The following is a 22,575-nucleotide window of genomic DNA, read 5'->3' as shown; positions in this document are numbered from 1 at the left end:
ATACATTAAATATTTCATATATATATCTCTCTCTACACAGAATAATATGGAAAGCATTTAAATGTTTTTAAAAAATCCATGTCTTAAGCAAAGTGTTTTTCTTAATACAATTTAAATTACAAACTGCAGGATGATTTATTAGTAAGTTACACAGCTCACTTTTTCTGCATTTACGGGGTAACATATAAATTATTCTCCTGGAGTCAGGAGCTCTTCTCTAATATTGTTTCCTATGGCACTTGACTAAGCCATCTTGGGAAGCTCAAAGACGTGACAGATGGACACCAATAATATTGCATATAACAGAAGAATAAACACAATGTAAATATTTCATAAACAGGGACAATGGTGGAAGTCCAGATGGAAAGAAGTCAAAACTGGGGTGATCCTGGTGTTATACAAGAAAAAGGAGATGAGCTCAAAGGAGAAAAAGATAAGAAAGAAGATGAAAAAGAGCAGGAGGAGGAGGAGGAAGACCCATATACTTTCGCTGAGATTCATGACAGTGAATATGACATGATATTGGCCAATCTGAGTATAAAGAAAAAAACTGGGAGTCGGTCTTTCATTATAAACAGACCTCCTGCCCCCACACCCCGACCCACAAATATACCTCCAAAAGAGGAAACTACACCTTACATAGCTCAAGGTAATGTTTTATCATTGTTGTTTGTTTACTTGTTAATTTTTTTTGTACAAAATTTTGAGGATGGGAGGAGGGGATAAGGTGATGCAATTAGTGCTCTAAAACTGCAAAGATTAAACTTTTTTTTTCAAGTCACAGGTAAGCTATACTGGCTCATTTTTTTTCATTAAGAGTTTTTATTATTATTATTATTATACTTTAAGTTCTGGGGTACATGTGCAGAACATGCAGTTTTGTTACATAGGTATACATGTCATGGTGGTTTACTGTACCCATCAGCCCGTCACCTACATTAGGTATTTCTCCTAATGTTATCCCTCCCCTAGCCCTCCACCCCACAACAGGCCCCAGTGTGTGATATTCCCCTCCCTGTGTCTATGTGTTCTCATCATTCAACTCCCACTTATGAGTGAGAACATGCAGTGTTTGGTTTTCTGTTCTTGTGATAGTTTGCTGAGAATGATGGTTTCCAACTTCATCCATGTCCCTGCAAAGGACATGAACTCATCCTTTTTTATGACTGCATAGTATTCCATGGTGTGTATGTGCCACATTTTCTTTATCCAGTCTACTATTGATGGACATTTGGGTTGGTTCCAAGTCTTTGCTATTGTGAATAGTGTCGCAGTAAACATACATGTGCATGTGTCTTTATAGTAGAATGATTTATAATCCTCTGGGTATATACCCAGTAATGGGATTGCTGGGTCAAATGGTATTTCTAGTTCTAGATCCTTGAGGAATCACCACACTGTCTTCCACAATGATTGACTAATTTACAACCTCCCACCAACAGTGTAAAAGCATCCCTGTTTCTCCACATCCTCACCAGCATCTGTTGTTTCCTGACTTTTTAATGGTTGCCATTCTAACTGGTATGTGATGGTATCTCACTGTGATTTTGATTTGCATTTCTCTAATGACCAGTGATGATGAGCACTTTTTCGTGTGTCTATTGGCTGCATAAATGTCTTCTTTTGAGAAGTGTCTGTTTATATCCTTTGCCCACTTTTTTGATGGGATTATTTTCTTCTTGTAAATTTGTTTAAGTTCTTTGTAGATTCTGGATATTAACCCTTTGTCAGATGGATAGGTTGCCAAAATTTTCTGCGATTCTGTTGCCTGTTCACTCTGATGATAGTTTCTTTTGCTGTGCAGAAGCTCTTTAGTTTAATTAGATCCCATTTGTCAATTTTGTCTTTTGTTGCCATTGCTTTTGGTGTTTTACACATTAAGTCTTTGCCCATGTACTGGCTCATTTTTAAATTTAGAAATATAGTAAGTAAAGAAAATAAGAATGATGGATTGGGTTCTGGTTTCTACTTCCTCATTAAGAAGGATAATGACAAGTCTTTCAGGGAACATGAAACCATAGCATATATGTAGAAATTCTCCTTGATACTTCCTTCCTAATTCTATAAGAGAGAAGCTCAACTCCTATAAATAATGTGCAACACAAAAACATTTAAATATATACTACAGATCTACCTAAGAGAAACACAATTACTCATACGTACTTAATATTTTCAAAAGAAACCATTCTATTCCTTACGCTTCATGTATATATTGAGAGATTCATATAAGAAAATTTAGCAAGCATGTATGAAGTATTTATCAGTATAAAACACACTTATTTAATGATGATCTACTCTTGATATTGTTCAAGAAACTATAACAAATTAGGAAACTGTAGCAAATTAATCAACTGTTTCAGCTGAAATAAAACATGAATTGTAACAGTTGTCTAGATTACAAAGTCAAGGAATGAACGTCTGTTAGAAATTCTCGGGTTGTCTCTCATAGTTTAGTATCTTTAGGGTATTACTATCTCCTTGACATAGTTGCTAAATACCAGTAAATACTTTTAAAAGAGAAAGTAGATATAGCTTGATACAAAAAGTTAGTTGTACTCTAGAAATTTTTGAAGAGATACCTCATCTTCTATACTCCAATGCTGAGGGAGTTTCTCCAGACAAGAATGGAATCCCATGTTGTGTTCGTGTACTGTTTGGCCATTATCTTCCCATCCTTCTATTGGTGGTTATATTCTTGTTTTTCAAGATCTCTTTCTTGTTCTCTGTTGTTCTTTTTTACAGGATTATTTTCTCTTTTAGGTGGCATGGATACATAGAGATATAATTCAATATCTTTGTTACTGATTTTGTTTCATTTTGTTTTGATTTGTTTTTAAATTTCTTTTGTTCTTACTTTTTTCCTTCTGCTCTCATATTTTCTCTGTTGTCTTTACTTGTTGTTTGTTCTGCCTGTAGCATTTGATACTTCCATCAAATATGGCTATTCTTAACTACGTTTTAATGTTTAACAATGAAGCACCGGCTGGGCGCGGTGGGTCGTGTCTGTAATCCCAACACTTTGGGAGGCCAAGGCGGGTGGATCACCTGAGGCCAGGAGTTCGAGACCAGCCTGGCCAACATGGTGAAACCCCATCTCTACTAAAAACACAAAAAAAGTTATCCGGGCATGGTGGCAGGTGCCTGTAATCCCAGCTACTCGGGAGGCTGAGGCAGGAGAATCGCTTGAACCCAGGAGTCGGAGGTTGTAGTGAGCCAAGATCGTGCCACTCCACTCCAGCCTGAGCAACAGAGCAAGACTCCGTCAAAAAAAAAAAAAAAAGAATGACGCACCAAATGCCTCACTGGAAACTCTAGTTGTTAACTTATGGACGGCATTGTAGGGTAATTAGGAAGTAGGTAACCAGCTTTTTCATTGGATGGCCCCAGAATATTATTTATGTGACTCTATTTGCCTATGCTTTTAACTTTTTCTAGAATACTCTTCAACTAACTATAGTCTGCATTTACATATCCAGTTCCCAGCATGCTGAGATTAGAATGCCAGAAGAAGACTGGGAAATTTCACCATTCAGAATGCACAATTTAACTTGTTCTCCCTGTTTTCAGTCTAGTTTGTAATTCCTGCCACCCAGTGTGCCTTGTGTCCCATGTCCAGAGCTACTTCTGTTCAATTTCTCTAATGAAGAAACCTCCTATTAGGGATGAGTGCTTCATTTTACAGGACTGGAGAAAGAATTTGGGGCTATGACTGGTTTAGACTTTCAACCCATCCCCAAGTTAAATAAGTGCATTTGGATGGTTTTCCTCTCATTGATTTATTTATCAGTTACATAAACATTGATTGAGTGCCAATGATAAAATCTGTGTACTAAGTATGTAAATTCTGAACGTGCAGTGTTGCAATTTGTCCTGTAGGTATGTGCACACATAGAAACATTAAAGAATCTTAAATATCTTCAGTTTCTAATAAATTTTAGAGGTTACTTATCTCACCCATCCCAAGACTGGCACCCTTCAATATTTATAAGATGTCTTTCTAATCCTAATACAATATAATTTACTCTCATTATATTTGTATTACATGGAGATGAAAACTAGTGCTATAATTTTTTTTTGCAATTAAGTATATAAAATAGGTATGGTTATTTACTGTATCCCAAATAAGTAGCAGAAGCTGGACTACAAATAAGGTCACCAAAATCCTCTTCCATTTTTTATTCCTTTTCTCTTTCACTGGGATATATACTTGCCTGCCTTTTTCTTTTATGCAATTGATTGTTGATCATTGTGTTCCCACATTAGAAAGAGATTACCTCATCAGCTAATTCATTCTTGATGTTCTTTGCATTTCACAGAGTAAGAGCCTTTTCTCACATCTTTCCTTTTTTTTCCCCCTAGCTTGGGCAGATCTATTAAGTCAAATTGCCACCATTTCCCAGAAAACCATCCACTCAATTAGAAGATTAATTTCTGGCCCCATTGCTTGCCAGAGTCCAAAAATGGTATCAGTATATTGGTATACTCAGGGTGTGTTAACATAGCCAGAATTGAAGGATTTGGAATAGGAGATAGAGGAAAAATACAGGAATGCAGAATCCCAGCTTACTATTTCAGACACTGAAGAAGTAATGGCAAAGGAACTAGGCAAAGGAAAATCATGCTAACTTTGCAGAAAGACTTGTATTCAAATTTAGCTGATGTTACCCAAGCAAGCAAATTCACATTTCTGAGACTGAATTTCCTCACTGTAAGCTGGGGATACAAATGATATATATTTCAAAGACTGTTAATCTCTAAATGAGATAAAATTAGAAAATACCCAACACAATACTTGATATGTGGTATATGTTCAGTGCATTATAATTAAAACAATTCTACTTTTAATTTTCTCAGTTTAGTGTCTGTTTCTTGGATTCTAGTGGAATCAGAAGTTAGGGAAAACAATAGTGCTGGAATGTATCAGGGAAGGAAGACCCCGTATTCTAACAGAACAAGTTGGCTTAGTCATCTTCTTATAATAATTATTATTAGGCAGCTTTCATGATAATTTCTGATTCATACAATAACCCTGCATAGTTGGCATTAATAACCTCATTTTAGAGATAAAGAAACTAATGCTCAGTAAGTGTCAGTGTCTTGCCCAAGGTGATAAAATCAGGAAGAGGAAGAGGAGGGATTTGGACCCAGATTTATCTGGATCTAATGCCTGAGCACATGGCACCACAAATTTCCATCACTGATATATTTATTCCTGGATTGTTTGTTAATATTTATTTCTTCCTTCTAACCTATAAGATCCATGAAGGAAGAGACCAAACTAATCTTTTTTCCCCGTTGTATCTCTGGTGCCAAGATCAGTGCTGAATTCACTGTAGAAACTATGAATAATTGGTGAATATTAACTGAATGAAATGATAGAAATGACAAGATCCATATCAATGTGGCTAGAACAGAAGACTTCATTAACACTCTGGAAGGTAATCAGAAGACTATATCAGTCTCTAATTCCTAAATTTTTCCTGCCTTAAACCATCTTATGTCCAAAACACTACCATTTGAAGGGAAGAGCCCACATAGAATTGGACAAAGCTCTGTGTTATTCATATACAGCTAAGCACTCTAACTGCTTTCACAAAGCTTAAAACATGTGACACTGAAGCTCTGTTTCACCGTCATCAATCCCCTTACCCCAGAGACATAACTTATTAATGCAAAACTGAACCCATGTTGATTCATTTTATCAAGAGATATGTTTCTGATTTTTTATCACATTGCTGTTGTACTAAACCTATCTTAGGTTAGCAATCACAGGAATAACTCATTTTTCATAAGTAAAATTATTTGAAGTCCTCCTGTTTTCAGATATATTTTCCTCTACTTTTTTTATACCTGTAATATTGCAGAGGATCAGGTTCATTAAGCTTGAAGAATACAGAGGAATTAACACAGATTTATAGTCTTTAGTGACAGAATTCTTGATTTAAGTCAAATCAGGGAAAGAAAATGAGCTCTTGGCATGGCATAGACACATTGGTAGTAAAACTACGTCCATAAATCATACAAAGAGATGAATGCCTATTGGGTAAAATTTTTCAGCATCAATGGGCAATTTTCTATTTTCCTGTCACACAATTAATAGAACAAAGATCCTTCCTCAGAATCCATGTGACTGATTTCGGGTAGAATATAATTTCCCTTTCAATTTCCAATTGCTACTGAGTTGCCCTTGGCATTTTGCAGTGCAACAAAGTTGTATATGACCTTTTTGAGAGCTACTCAGCTACAGGGACCCCAAAATGTCAAGTGCAACTCAGTTGCTCTCAGAAATTTTCCACTTGCAATTCACTTGTACTTGAAATTGATCACATACAATGCAATTGACATGCAAAAAGAGAAAAAAGACCTAGTAGAAACTGTTAGGGAAATTTATTCATATCCTTGTAAATGTGGCAGAGAATAATGGTCTCTGTCCTCATTTGTAAAATATGGTCAAGTGGATTGAAGTAGGTCTTAGATCAAGTGCCTTGGATCCTACTCCCTGACTAGGTGACCTTGTCCAAACCATTTAGCTTAAGGACATAGTATATATATCACAGGTGCTCTCAGAATAGTGACGTATGTATCAATATTTGTAAGCCTCGTGTTCCTGTTTTCCTCCTTGACTCTCTGCCTCATTCTTTTCCATGAGAGAGTGCTGGTGTAGCTCTGCAAAGGAGAAATTGTTCTGACCTGTATTCATACTGTCCATTGAAGAGGAGCAAGTCAGCCTGTGTAATGCAGGTGTTCTTGTTTGCTCTTTCTGTCATTCTCACAGTGGAACATCATGATCCCCTGGCTTCTTCACAGAAATACTGAATGAAACCTGAGAAGTGCTTTGCAGACCATCTGTTAGCATGTTGACATAATGATGATGAACTTTTCCAGCCTCATCTTCCAAGAATTCAATTCCTTTATATTAGTGAAGTGGAAAGGAGGCAATAATCAGCTCTAGTGTGAACTGACATTAAAAGATTTTCATTACACAAGACAATGAACGCAAATATTATCAAGCACTTAGATTTTCATTCAACAGCAGAATGAATTCTGGTCTTTTTCCACTTAACATATGATGTTACTAAACTATTTGTTAAAAGCATCTGTAGGAAGAAGTTTAATTGACCTATAAAAGTAGTTCTTAACTGGTAGTGATTTGCTTTTCATAAGACATTTAGCAATGTCTGGAGACATTTTGGTTGTCAAGACTAAGAACAGTACTAGTGACATCTACTAGGCAGAGACCAAGAATGCTGCTAAACCTCCTACAATGCACTGGATAGCCACATAACAAAGAATTATCCAGTCTAAAGTGTCAACAGTAACACTGTTAACAGACTCTTACCTGGATTATTTCCATTATTAAGCCAGAGTAAACAAATACTTTAGGGAATGATTATTTAAATATGAAATCACAGGTGCATCAAACAACCATATTAGACAGCTATCCACACCTACTACTGTCTTTTTAGTCACTTTAGATTTCTTGAATTCACAATATTTTCCACCAGGACTTTTAACATGTGATTCTTTGTAATCTAAATAAGTAGCTATTTGAGAAAAATAAGATGCTTCCTGAGGTTGGACAATCGAAAAGAGTCTTCCCTAATGGACCAGCAGCACGGTGTAGTGAAATTCATGAGGATTATGAAGCCAGATGGAATGGAATTTGACTTAAGACTGACACCTAAAGTTGTGTAACTTTGTGCAAATTACATAACCTTGCTTCACTTGGTTTTGGTTTTGGTTTTAAAGAAATGTTAATATCTATTTCACAGGGTTTTCATGAGAACTAAAATTGTATATGTACAGTGGCCTGCACAGGGTAGCATGTAGGAAATGGTAGTTCCTGTGATGGAAGGCATTCCGTAGATGCAGAGGTGAAGGTAGACCTGGCATATCACCCCAGTTAAGATGCCTTTTGCATGGGTTTCATATGCCAACATATCATCTTGCATGTCTTTTTCAAAGTATTTATTAACTTCCACTATTGAATACTATCTAGAACAAAGGGGCCAGCCCTATCCTTTTGGAATTTTCAATCTGCATTTATATAATTTGAGTCTTGTTAGCAGAATTAAGCTCTAATGTTTGTTCAAAGTGAGCATAATCAAATAGCTTATCTTTAAATTTAGGGGAGAACAAAATATTAGAGTACCAAGTCTTATCATCCTGTGAAATATAACAGTGCAAATCATGATCCCACTGCTGCTTCTTGGGATAGCAACATTTCTTGATTAGGGGGAGAGGAAGGCAAGTTACTTTTGATAATCACTGAGCATGTACCAAAAAATAAACTCATTATAGTTTGCAGAGTCTTCCACTGGCTGCCCAAACTACTTCTCTTTGAAACAAAAGAAAATTGCTGGAAATGTTACTAGAGTTATGTCCATACTAATACCATTTCCTTATTGAATACAAACAGGTAGCAAAAGAATTAAACAGATGATCCCAAATAAAGTCTCATGGGAAGAGACTAACCCCCAGTTCAGTGCTATACAAGCAATAGTTGTTCAATACATGCCGCCTCCTGCTAACAGGAGGGAGGAAGACTGCCCACCCAGTGGTGACTGGAGGCTTCACTAAGAAACTCATTGCCATGATCTCAAGCTATAATTAGAACAAGGTCCACCAACCAATTGTCATTGCTCAGAATGACTCACCTTCCTGGATTATAAACAGTTCTAGAATGTAAATATTTGTGTTTGTATCGAAAGATGACATATGCAAATGAGAACAATTTGTGTTCTACTCTGGTAAAAATTAGGTCCCTTAGTAGTAGAAAAAAAATTATAGTGGGATTTCCCAAATCTTCCTTCAGGAGATGTTTTCAATGATAACACTTCTATCAAACAAAGTTTTTGTTACAACTTGAAAGGAAAATTAATGTTTTCTCCTTTGGAAACTAAAGCATTTATTAATACCACCACCGAATTATAATTTTTACGCCACTTTCCTTCATGCGGCAATGTGTTTTCCAACTTTCCATCTCTGCTTATCTGAATAGTAAACTGTAACCCATGTCAGTGATCTCATATATTCTGGCTGACCATTTACAGTTTCTTCTTAAAAAAATAATGCCACAACTCCACCTACATATGTCTGCCATGCGGTAAACTACTTTCAGGTGAAAGATTTTTATACTATGTGGCTGATGTGGCTGTCTGTTTGTGTCCACACCTTCTTGAATGTACCCATTGAAATGTAATGGCCTGTATTTGATAAGGTTTCTGAAGTTAATAACCTATAAATACTGCTAGCACAATTAAATGGTGGCTTTGAACTGACTGGAGCACTCAGTCTCTCTTGCTGATTTGCAAAGAGGCTACCCACACACATCTTTCCTCTAAGATTCAGATTAGTCAATATGACTGCTTATAGGGTAAAAACATTCTGTTTCCTGTATTTGCTGACGAGACAAAGGGGTTGTTTACACTGTGGTTGCTTGATGGTTTGTTTTTTAATTTATTGTGTCTTTTGTGATTAGATTTAAACAGTATAAATTGGGAAATTGAGGAAACAAGTCAGGGAGAATAGAAAGTTACAAGGATTGAGTTATGATTCTGGCCCTTCCTGATGGTTCCTCATCCCTATTCCCTCTTATCATTAGGCACTAATGGCACATTTGACCTTTACTTAAATGAACACACCAAAATAGAGGACAATATGAAAACTATGACTGTGTGTTATTTACCTTTGCACCCTCAGGACTTGGCTATGTAGTTAGCAACCTAATGAAAGGTGTTTTGGTGAAAAATAAACACACTGCTACCACCCTGTACTGTATCATTCCCTGAAAGCCCAGAGCACAACACAAATCTATGTATTTTATTTTATATAAAATCTCTAGTTTCAAGCATTATCATCAATGATAGCTGTACAGCTCTACATAACATTTCACTTTTCACATCTAATGGACAACCATCAAGGGGTTTGTGGTTTATCATTCACAAAATGAATGCTGTTGTTAATTGCACAGGTTTTAATCACTAGAGCCACTTATGAAATAATTCAAAATAAGCTTTATCAGATTTTCTAAGAAGGGCAGCTATGGAAGGGTCCCTTTTCTTGAAATAGACCACAAATGAGGTTGACATGAAGAATATTCTCACGGATGCAGCCTGGAAAGATGAGTAGTGCAAGTGAACTCATTAAATTTCACCTTCTCCTCCTCCTCTGCTCTTCTGCTAGTTCTGCTTTGCTTAACATTTTGAATATTTAATGATATGCTAATTTTTTCCATTCAATGTCGTATTCTAGAGAAAATTTTACAGAAGTCATTCCACCAATATTTAAAATAAAAAAGGGTGTTATTTGGGAAATTTATATTCTTTGGAATTATTTTCAACCTCAAAAATTGTTTTGTTTTGTCTGGACTTTTTATGTTTAAAGGTAGTGACAACAACTAATAATACATTCATATTTCTTTCTTCTCAAATTTCAGTTTTAGGTAGGAGGAGAAAAATAAGATTTCACTGGGTAGAGAGTCAGCAAAGTTGACATATATTGTAATTACTTTGATAGCATGTTTTGAACATTTATGAGGTAAATTTTTTAAGAATTCAAACACACAGGGAAAGGATTGTCTCAATATATGATAAAAAATTAGCACTGGCCTGTGATTTAAAACTTCCTCATCTTTATGTTAGTCTATGCCCCCAGGTTATAAATAATGTTTTCCTCAAAACATAGCATTCTACTTAAATTCATACTCACTTAATAATTTTTCCCAGCATCATTGGACCTGGAGTGTCTTGGGAAACAAGATGGTAACATCTCAGAATATTAGAGCTGAGTGAAACATTAGAGATCATCACATCTAAGCCCTAACTTTATTGACAAGAAAATAAAGGCCGGAAGGGAGTTGGGGAGAAAGAGGGAAATGCCTTTTTTCCATGTCACTCATGTGGTTGATATGAAGAGAAAACCATAGCCCATCTTCTGTGCCAAATTGGCTAGTGTTCTGGTATACAACTTTTTGATTACAATACGTTTAAAACAAATTCTCGTCTAACTCACCACAACTCTTGCTTTACAAAATAATGTACTTTTGTATATAAATCCAAGTGACCTATAACCCTATACTCAGTTCTCACCCTGTTATGGATTTTATATCTACCTCTTGTAAAGGTGGTGTGGGGTGGCTGAACATGGTAAATATAAAGTACATAAAGTTTTTTAGAACAAAGGTTTTGCTAGTTGAAGCAATTTTAAGTGTTTCAGTTATTAGGAACTGTAAAAATAGAGAGATGAACAGATTCTGAAATTTTACCTGTATCTATAATTTTCATAAGGCTAATGGAATATGTGTCCTTGACAGGTGTGTTTGCTTCAGTGATAATTTTGATGGGCTACTGCTTTCTTCAGAAAATAAGACAGAATAGGTCTTTTCCCAAGGTTGCCTCATATTTAAAAATACCTCCCCAACTGAAAGCGATGGGAAGACAGTGTGTTTGGCAATATGCTAATTGCTAGTTGTTTTCTTTTTAGAAAGTGAGACTCATCTGTAGGTGGGAGAAAGGGAACCTGGAGGTATGGGTGCAGCTGCAGGTGAATTAAAAGAGAACTCAGAGGTGGGTAAAACAGGTAGAGGGAACCTTTAAACTGTGGGCATGACCTACTACACGTCTGCTTTTAAAGAGTCCTATTATCAGCATTTTCACAATCACCCCACTCAGTAGAAAGTATCCTGCTGTCTCATCCCAATATTCTGCCCTTGTCCCCAGCTGTTCCGAATATAAGCCCTGGTGAAATCGCGACGATAATACATACACTCCTTGTAACTTCTTAATCTAGTAACTGAAAGAGAGCATTTATTTGTTTAACATTTACTGTTGTTTCACACAAGCTGAGCATTTGTTATCAGCAAAAAGGATTCCAGTGACATATAGGGTATAAAGTGATTTGTAACAAATTAATGCCAAAAAGCTGGAAAAATAATTTCATTTCCAAGTACTTTGTAGCTTCAAACCTCAGCAGAATTTTAAAAACTTATCAATTAATGTAATTTTTATTTGAAGAATTTATTGTCTGCATGGATCTTTGGATTCAGGTCATTTCCCATATTAATGATGCCAGCTTTTTCATCTTAAACATTCTCAGTTATATCTTAACAATATTGGCAGAAAGGCACAGAAACTGCATGTTATTAAAATTTTTAAAGCATTGCATTTTAAAGACTTTTAAAACTAGCAAATAGAAAAATCAAGTACCTCTTATAACACTTATTTTAATATCCTAACATATATTCATATGCTATATATTCCTCAGTATATTTTATTTTAGGAAAAATGTAGGTAAGCCGCAAACCCAGAACTTGCCAGTTAGTTATATTTAGCATGTTTTCCATGTACTAACTTGGAGTAGAAAACTGATTTTCAACCAAAAACATTATTTTATGTGTATACTTTTTCTCAAACACATTAAACTTTGAAACATATTTTGTCTCTTCTGTTTAAAAGAGCACAGTTGAAGGGAGTACTCTTTGTCTTGACAGCATCTGGCAAATTATACATGTTTAATAACTAATTGCTGATCAGATGAGGGGGAAATTTCATTTAAAAAAAAGTCTCTGGGGTTAATCACAGGTATGTCCTTGATCTTATATTGGTTTAAAGAATATGAAAACCAAAGACAGAAATCTAGGGTAACTGTTGGGATGTTTCTGCCAATCACAGTGGTCCAGCACCATCCAGCTAAAACACATTCACTCCCACAGGCCTCAGTTCAATTACCCCAGGAAATTCTGTAGAACTGCTAAAAGGAACAAGAGATACAACTGTGTTGGAAATGTTCTGAGTTCCCTTTTAATCCTCTCCCTCTATCTCCTTATTTATCTTTATAAGAGAATAGTTATGGAAGGGAAGAGGCAGCAGTGCTATAAGGAACCAAGCAATAGATGGAAGTTCAAGGCTTGTGGGTTTAAATCACATCTCTGCTACTCTGAGATCATTGCAAAATTACTTAGCCTTTTTACAAGCTAGTTACTTCCATCTCCCTCATCTATAAACATATGAGGTTGGACTAAATCTCCAAAGCCTTTTCCAGTTCCCAAACCCTGTAATTCACACTGCCCATAAAAAATAAATGTAACTCTGAGATGTTCATTTTCTAAAGTAAAGTTGTAAAGAGTCTGGACTTTTTTATTAACAAATGCCAGAAGCTATATGGAACTTTGTGGGTGCTCAATAAGTATTAAACAATCAATTTTATCTTTCATCTGCAAAATGGGGTGAGTAATGCTGACTTGTCTCCCAGAATTTTGTGTGAGAAATAATAAATGAGAACAAAGCACTTTTCAGATAATGAAGTAATTCGAATAAGCTGTTTTAATAGGTCTGTGGTCTAGATAGATGAGGCAAGAATAAAGTATCTTTTTTATTATTACATCTGTGAAATACAAGAGTCTTTTTACCTGTTTAAGAAAAGCAGTCATTATCCTTGCTTATCATCAAAAAGTCAGCATGGGTAATTTCTGTGCAAATGAAAATTTTCATATGATTTTAACATTTATCGCTTTTAACATAATGCAGCTTTTATTCTTACCTGATATCAAAATGGAATCATATCTTGATTTAAATAGTTCAATGAGGCATTCCATCAGCATTATACTACTCTACTCAATGAAAATGCTTTCTGAAATGACTGATAAGCTGCACAAATGAGAGAATTGTAAATTTGATAATCTTCCTACTCAAAAATAATACAATGCAGGAACTGATACTCAGGAAAATGACATATTGCATTCTGGCTTCCTGGAGACTTCTACAGTATGGATTTTTTGAACATTCATGTTCAGTAAATAATATGTTCTTTATTTTTTACAGTGTTTCAACAAAAGACAGCCAGAAGACAATCTGATGATGACAAGTTCCGTGGTCTTCCTAAGAAACAAGGTACTAACACTAACTCTAACTTCAGTCTATTTAGTAATCTCTAAGTAAAATATCAAGAAATCATATGAATACTGAATAAAGCCTCCTAGGACAGAAGTATGTAATTGTGTGCTTTATAAATTTTACTCTTAATCTCACACAATATAATTTTGCCATAATACAGTTAATACAAGAAAATTATTTTAATTAACAAAGGCATGAAATGGCCTTGTCAGAATGTTTGTGGTAGTGTTGTCAATGTTATCATGAGGGTTCCAGGAAGATCAAGTAAGAAAACTTCTCTAAGATGCATCAGAGGCCATGTTTTCATAGACCTGTAAGGGAAGCCTCTGGAACCTAACTTGGTAGGAGTGGCAAATGATTTGATTCCTCCAAAGAAAGGGGTTAGCGTGACTTTTCTATGGTTTGCACTCAATGCCAACCAAACATTGCATCCTTTTCAACTGTTCTCTTGCCTTCAGCACTTGATCTAACATTTGTTGAACAATTATTCGTTATGCAGAGAAAAGCTGAAAACTGTAGCCACAGAAACATCTTCCACAGACAGAATATTTTCTGCCTCCAGTTTTCCCTGAAATGTTTGTCTTCTACTGAAAAGAGAGACTCTAGCAGAATTTTTATTATGATTTTTTTAATCTGACAGTAAGGCTTTATTCAACGTTCAAAAATGAAAAACATTAAAGGTGGCAGAGGTAGGGGGTAACATTAGCTGCCTATGATAACGAATGCATATATACAGGCCCATCTTTGAAATAACTTCAGTCCAAATTAATATTTCCTTGAAATTGGTGCCACTAAATTGTTGAGAGGGACACTGGAATAAAACCAGGAAATTATTTCACAGCAACTACTAAGTCAGGCTCCTTTTTTGCAATTGTAAAGATGGCTGGGAATGGATTGCACCAAATTCTAACACCCACTGAACTATTAAATATAGACCCTCAATGGACCTGCTCCTAGGACATTATGAATCATCCTTCAAACAAAGGTTCATTCTTAAATGGGTAACCCTCACCCATCACTTCAAGTGGCATTATTTCACAACAGCAAGGTGGTACTTAGATCATTCTTCCAATTAATACATGGTGTTTGAATGCAACACATGATGAAGCTGAACTTTTATTCTCTCATGAAACACTTGAATACACTGCTTGTAAATTTACATGCAAAAAACTCTTTATTTGACAGTTTTCCATTTTTAGTGATTTCATATTTAAGGAGGAAGATAGATCCTTTTTAAGTCTACTATTATCATCCCACTGTGCCTTCAGCTCTCTCAAGAAATAAATGCAAAGCTCCATGTGAGTTCATTGTACAATTAGGATCAGAAGAGCTACTAAAGAATTAAACGAAGTAGATAAGATTATTTCTACCTGGCTTCCCCTACATACCTCACAGAGCTTTGGAAAGAATGAAGAGAGGAGATGCTTTGAGCTTTTGGGGAGAAAAATCCCTGAAGTGTTTTTCTTATAAGTTATTCAATTACCATGTTTTTAATTAAATTATGTTAGAAGTAAGGGGAAAATGCGAAGAGGGCCACAGGAGATGAAGGGAAGTGACGAGTATCAAGTGTAATGAAGAGATCCTTTGAATGTTTGATTATATCAATTATCCTTCTGGCCATCCCACAGAGAGCAATGCCTGGAAGGGCTGCTAGTATCTGTTAAGCTTAGTACAGCCCTATCATTATTCTACCTTGTATAGAAAACTAGTACCCATCTGCACACAGAAAAAGGGGAGGAGAGTGTGGTAAAGGGAAACGAGGACCTAATTATGCAATATTGTATTGATCACTATCTGTCTATATCTTGTTACCTAATTTGCATAATCAAGGTCAATTACCACTAGATTTTTTAAAATTCTGTGGGGACTCAGATACTAACATTTTAATCATATTTTGGCTGTAATATTTTTTCTCTGTACATACTTAAGTCCAACTTATTGATGATATTTTTGATTAGTCATCTTAGAGCAGTTTCCTTAGATTCCTTTATTTCTGGATATCAGTAATGTACCAGAATGGAACAGAACATTGTTTTATTTGTAAGGACTAAGGGAACGTCAATCCTTATCAAATGTTTCTCCAAAAACCTCCCTGATGACTATAGTGTACAGGAAATCAGCAGTTAGCATGAAAAAAAGATAATTAGGAATACTTTGGAATATTTAGAAATAAAAGAATTAAGTACCTAAATACCTAAAAAGGCCGATTTCATCCAACCATATTTCTCTAAACTGTTGCAGATATTATGACCATTCAGTCCATGTAACATACTAGGCAATGAAAACTGCTTATTACCTAATTAATGAATATTCTTCAAATATCCTGGGATTTCATGGTGTACTAGGAAAAGCAGTACATACTTGGTAGAAAACAATAAAAAGGGCCTTTTATATAATGTTTGTCAGAGGCAAGATTTTCTAAAGGGACTAGACAAGTTCTCTAAAGAAGGTAAACAGGAATTATTATTTAATTCTTCCTCTATATGCTGGAGGGAAAAGGGATTATGAGATTCAACTATTTTCCCATTGAAAGTATAAGCATTTCAAGTGCACTAAGTTTAAGACTGGCAAGGGATTGCCAGGAAGTTACATTATTGCTAAGTCAAGGAATTTTCCTAAGGAAGAAAAAAATAATTAATTGGCACTATTTCCATGGAAACTCAACAGATTTCTTCAACTCAGTTTTCAGATCTTGAAAAAATGTAAGGAAAAATGCTGAAGACTTTGGATCACAGATAAAATTTTCCATCAAAACAGTTTAAAAGTCAATTTTCCCAATTTGGATTTGAAATTAGAAAATGCTAAGGAGTGCTATCATAGATGAACAAGCGCACTTCCATCCTCCTTCCCAAAACTGAGCTTTACAGAGCCATCAAGGGTTTGTTCTTCAATGCTGGAAGCCAGAGAACTGCATTTTGCCAGTGTGTTTGGAGCTGATCAGGATCTTGAAGTCTGGGTTATGTTATCGAAGCTCACAGAAGACTGATTCCTACCCCCTATTCCAGTCATTAAACCTATAATAAAGGAAGATGGCTTTCCAGTGACTAGATTGCTTGCATTATTTGGTCTCTGCCAGATAATAAAGTTTATATAAAATATACTTAGTCATTAGAAGATTTCTAAGTGAACATGATCAAGTCAAAAATGTTGAAAGAATTTATGGGCTCTTTGTTCAAAGATGGAAATATCTGGCTAATTTTCCTTGTTTTACAAAATCATATATAGTCTAGGGTCAAGTTTGTTCACATCTTGGACTGTACAGAAGGGCCTTTTCTATCTATGTCAAGATCATCCCCATCTTACTAGCATAGTCTTACCTTGGATATGACATGTGGCAACTGATGAGGTTCAAGCATTCTGAACAAGCTGCCTCCCTGTGATCATGGATTACATCCACAGATGTCCTCAGCCATATAGGCAAATGAACCTTATCAAAGGTGTGTTGTTGCTCTCACTCTTAGAGGGCAAACTGTTAGTGTAGGCAGCTAGGCAGACACGAGCACGGCAGGAGAGGGCTACCCACCCAGGAATATCAGACGACCACCAGGTTATGGTTAGGTAGTTGTTAAACTGTCTCTTTAAAACCATAATTGGTCACAGCCAGTGCCAGCGAAAGGTAGTCTCTCAATAGACAGAAAACACCTGAAGCTGGTGATCAGCAGCTTCCCAATAAGATCTCAGGAGTTGGGCAAGTGGGCGCAAGCATGTGCACTAAAAGGCAAAATGGTGAGGTTTAACTGGTATATGACTTTTTTCTAGGAACGCTCAACTGGTAAGGGAAAAACACCTAAATGAGCATATGCACAACTTCAGTAAACATACTGCACATGCGGCTCCTCCCAGGTGCTGGCAGGGCACTGTGTTTGCAGATCGCCTGCCCCAAGGAAAAATCAAGGGAGGAGAGACACTAACCCCAGAACCATACCAATGTTTAAAACCCCATGTCAAGTGCACTTGGATCTCTCAGGTTGCCCACTTGGCCCTCTTTCAAGTGTACCTTACTTCCTTTCATTCCTGCTCTAAAACCTTCTAATAAACTTTCAATACTACTCTATCTAAAACTTGCCTTGGTCTCTCCTGTGCCTTATGCCCCTCAGCCGAATTCTTGCTTCCAAACAGGCAAGAATCAGGTTGTTGCCAATCTGTACGGATTGGCTGCTGCTAAAAAAACCATTTCTTTGAAGGGTAATGTTCTGTGGATAGAAGGAGCACATCCACCCTAACCAACTGCCTATACCAGTCACTTCCAACTCAGACGAGCATAAGAATTATTTGCAGAGCTTTTAAACTTTGGTTGCCTAGCCCTACCTTAGATATGGACTAAAAGTCAAATAGATGAGATAGTAATCAGCAATAATCTCAAAATCAACATGTAAAAAATTCCCACCAAAAGAAACTATGTTTCAGAGACCACATGTGGTCAAATTTAGCCCCTAAGTAAATTGTATTTTAACAGTAACCCACACAATATAATTTAAAACTTTTGCCAGCATTTAAGACCATGTTTCTTGAAATATTCAAATTTCCAACCACTCCCTATTATGTAAATGTACAAATTGCAACAAATGACTATTTTCATTTGTTATCGTGCTTTTCGTGTTGTCTTCTTGTATTTGGAACATTTCTCTAAAGTCATAATTCTATCAAAAGTGAGAAAATAGGAGATATCAAGAGAGTCAGGTTATGAAAAAAATGAAAGAACATATTTATTTTTGCTAATGAAAACTATTCAAATGTATTTAACAAGCAGGTACCAAATCTTACTTGCTCAGTAATTTTATCTGCATGGTCCCTATAGGCTTATGAGCTTATAACCCCTAGTATAGTCCCTGCCCACCAATTCCTCACTCCAGACTACAAAACCATTATTGGCTGGTCTTCCGTAGGGCAGGAGTGTGCATACTCATGGGAAAGAAGTAGTCAGGCAACATATCCTTTCTGTGTTCTATAAGTGTACATTGCTGTAGCGCTTTGATAAACGTTAAATAATAAAATTGTCTAGAAGCAGGAGACCTGGAGAAATGGGGAAGATATTACCCTTACATGGGAAAAAGAGAATGCTGATCTCTGAGGTATTTTCATCAGGCTGTTTTTGCCAGTACTGGATATATTAAACAGAAAAGAGGGAAAATTGTCAAAATGTGGTCATTTGTACTCCATAAAAGAATAATGGCCTCTTTTCTCTTTTCCAGTATACTTACATTTCCATTTGTCATATTGCTCACAAAAGTTTTTTGTTGTTGTTAAAGTCATACCTTGAAAATTTTGTGTAATAGCTCAGTTTTTGTCTAAAATAGCAATATGTTAGCAACCCACAGTGTTGTCTCTCAGAAATGAAGTCAAAGCACACACAAAAAAGATGAAATTCTTAATAATAGGGAGAACAAAGAGTGGAAAATAAGCTTACTGGCATCTAGAACTAATTCTAATTAATTCTAAGGTTAAGAAAAGTTAATTGAGACAAATTTAAAAATCAGTAGTCTACCCCTACTGTCTATGAAACAAATCAGTCCTTTGCTCATAATAGAAAGTAGAAAGATATTTAATCCCTCCCTTACCTCCTGACCCCAGCTACCTGTCTGCTACATAAATGTTAATTTTTACAAGTGCTCTGTGTCCCAGCTCTGATCTTTCCATATACATGCATAAAATATTCCTTCCAGTTGAAAGTGGGGTGTAGGAGGGTAATGCTACACTCAGCTGGTCCTGGGACTCTAAAGTAAAGCTCTACAATGGAGGGATGGGAAGGTCAAGAAGTCTGTTAGAAATTTATGCACGGACTTAGATACATAGTGCCAGGGAATCATGTCCCACCTCTATCGTGGCAGCTGCATTAGACAAAAACCTGCTAAATCCTGGGATCTTGAGTTGTGAACTGCACCTATTAAAGATTTCTGCAGTCCGTCCCTGAACACAGGGAAAGAACCAAAGGACATATAAACACCAAGAGCCTTGGTGAACAATGATTCCATAGATGTGTTTTTGTTTTTTTGGTTTTTTGGGGGTTTTTTTTGACAGTCTCGCTTTGTCGCCAGGCTGGAGTAGAGTGGCATGATCTCGGCTCACTGCAGGCTTTGCCTCCCGGGTTCATCCGATTCTCCTGCCTCAGCCTCCTGAGTAGCTAGGACTACAGGCGTGCACCACCATGCCCAGCTAATTTTTGTATTTTTAGTAGAGACAGAGTTTCACCATGTTGGCCAGGATAGTCTTGATCTCTTGACCTCGTGATCCACCTACCTTGGCCTCCCAAAGTGCCAGGATTACAGGCATGAGCCACCACACCAGAAGTATTAAAGATGAGAACAAACAAAAAGTTCATAAGCTAAAACTACTCCAGAAGAAAGGAAGGATAATTTTTTTTTGTAAAGACTCAGAATAATTATACTTCTGTTAGTGATTTATTTATTAATGAGGAAGGTTGTCAGATATTGTATCAAAAGCACCAAGCTATCAACATGGAAAAAATGGGAAATACACACACACACACACACACACAGAGCACTTTTCAGCTACCAATGCATAACTGCTTAAATATGAAGCTTTTTATAAATATTTTAACTTTTTCAAAAGTTCTAAGGCAGTATGTGTTAATTTCAACTGAAGTATCCCACTTTCAGGTTCAGTACTAGGCAGTTGGTGACAAAATGCAGGGGCCAAAAAAGAAAATGTCAGAAAAGTTTGAACTCATTTAAAAAATGGAAAATATGGAGAGGAAATAGCAGCAGAAAGTCAAGGGCCAAGGTTAGACTGAGATGAAAGCAAAATATGTGAAAGACATTTGAGATGAGATACCAGAATGAGATTAAACATGTGACATGAAGAAAAGGTATTGACAAGAGGAAGTATGATAAAAGTAAAATAAAGTAAGAAGCTAAAGTTTCAACAGCAAATTAAAATCCACATCGGTCACAACAAAAGGGACTCACACTAGGTGAAAATAAATCAGTGAATTAGAGAACATATTAAAGAAGGATTTGTTCTCAGTACATGGAAAGACCGAAAACTAATAAGATGTGGAGAACAGAGATACAACTCAAGTATGACAGGTTTTTTAAAACTAGAATAGAAAATACAATCAATGACTTTATTAAGCTAATCTTTGGAGAAGTGGGAAGTTGGAGGATGAATAATGCAGATCGAGTGGGCTCACTATGAGACAGGAAAAAGTAAGGAGCGTTGTTTGTGTTTAAAAGCACCCTAGCAAATCTTTTTGATTCTAAGGAAAAAGAAACAATCTTAAAGTATTGAGCAAGTATTTTAACTTAGATTTTCTACTAAATTAACAAAATCCATTAAAAAATTAGAGAATCTGTGTGACAGAAACTTGAGATAATGGAATACCAAGTCTATTTGAGAAAAAAACTGCAACTTAAGAAGTTTATATTTAGTCAGGTATTTTGTTCATGTAGAAGAAAATAAAATAATTTTTGGATATCCAAAATTTTAGAAAAGATAGCCATTCTGTCATTATGAAAGTATCAACCAAAACATATTCTAACTAATGAGGAATTAAACAAAATAAAAAGCTTAAAAAGAAATTACAGTATTAAAACTACTGAAGTAAACTTATATAATTATTGTAAATTTATTTATAAGATATGAATGTAAAGTGTTGGTGATAACAAATATGTAATGTAACATAATTATTGCTAATTGAGTAGCAATAATCTGGTTACAATGACCAAAAACTATAAAATTACCTAGGAACTAGAAAGAAAATGTTTTTTCATTCATTACTTTATTAATAAAAAAAGATTTAAAAATCTGGAATTTTAAAAAGTAACTACTTTCAAATTCCTTCATATATATGTATATACAAATACATATATATGTATAGTCTTTATAACCACATACAAAACAAGATTATGTATAACAGCAGTCATCACAATAAATTATATCAGTTAAAACATTCTCACAGAGCAGGAACAGTCATTGAGGACAAATGTGTTAATCATCTGCATAGCAATAGTTCATTAAAACCTCAAAGATATGAGATAGATATTATTTTCCTTTTTAAAATGGATTGATTATTTGCAACCAAGGACAGAGAGCTAAGAAATGGTAGAGGTGAAATTTGAACTCCATTCTGTTATACTCTGAAGGCCAAACTTGTAATCACCTTCTGTACTATTTCAGGTAATCATTTTAACAACTCTCACTGCAACTTTCCTGAGCTTTAACAGAAGCCTGAAACACAACAAAGCACATTACACATATTAGCTCCTTCAACTCTTGCAACAACTCTGTTACAAGGGGATTATTTACCTTCATTTATAGACAAAGAAACTGGAGTTTACAAAAATGGAATGAGAAAGAGCTTTAAGTCCTCATCTACCTGGCTCCAAATACCATGTTATACAATCTCCCTGATAAAAAGATACACACTGAAATGTGAGCAAAAGACTGTAGTGGCAGAAAAACTCCACCTCCATCTTCTTAGGGTACCAGCCAGGACTGAGAATTAAATTGATGTGAAATAGATTAACAAGAGAAAAGCTTAATAGTTTCACATGGCACTGGCGCCCTCAAAGAAAGTGAAGACTCAAAAAAGCAGTTAGCCAGTTACTTAGCTACTGAATTAGACAAAGAATAGTAAACTGTGAAAATGAGAGGCTTAAAAGACAAGAGTTATTCTAACAAGGTATTTACAGAATCCTCTTAGTCTCAACTTCTCCTCTTTGAA

The 22,575-nt window shown here is 35.7% G+C and overlaps 1 protein-coding gene across 3 annotated transcripts in view; it reads left to right on the top strand.

The window, feature by feature from the left end:
• The window catches only part of BANK1 (B-cell scaffold protein with ankyrin repeats 1), a 302,892-nt gene that overhangs the window by 259,844 nt on the left and 20,473 nt on the right, over positions 1–22,575 (top strand). For all 3 annotated transcript variants that reach the window (XM_011967207.1, XM_011967205.1, XM_011967206.1), the window contains 2 exons: positions 341–649; positions 13,821–13,889. In XM_011967207.1, the coding sequence (XP_011822597.1) occupies positions 341–649; positions 13,821–13,889 (378 nt within the window). The remainder of the gene's footprint in view (positions 1–340; positions 650–13,820; positions 13,890–22,575) is intronic.

Source organism: Mandrillus leucophaeus, unplaced genomic scaffold (assembly GCF_000951045.1).
Source record: "Mandrillus leucophaeus isolate KB7577 unplaced genomic scaffold, Mleu.le_1.0 Scaffold792, whole genome shotgun sequence".
NCBI lineage: Eukaryota > Metazoa > Chordata > Mammalia > Primates > Cercopithecidae > Mandrillus > Mandrillus leucophaeus.
This window is presented reverse-complemented; position numbering and strand designations above follow the sequence as displayed.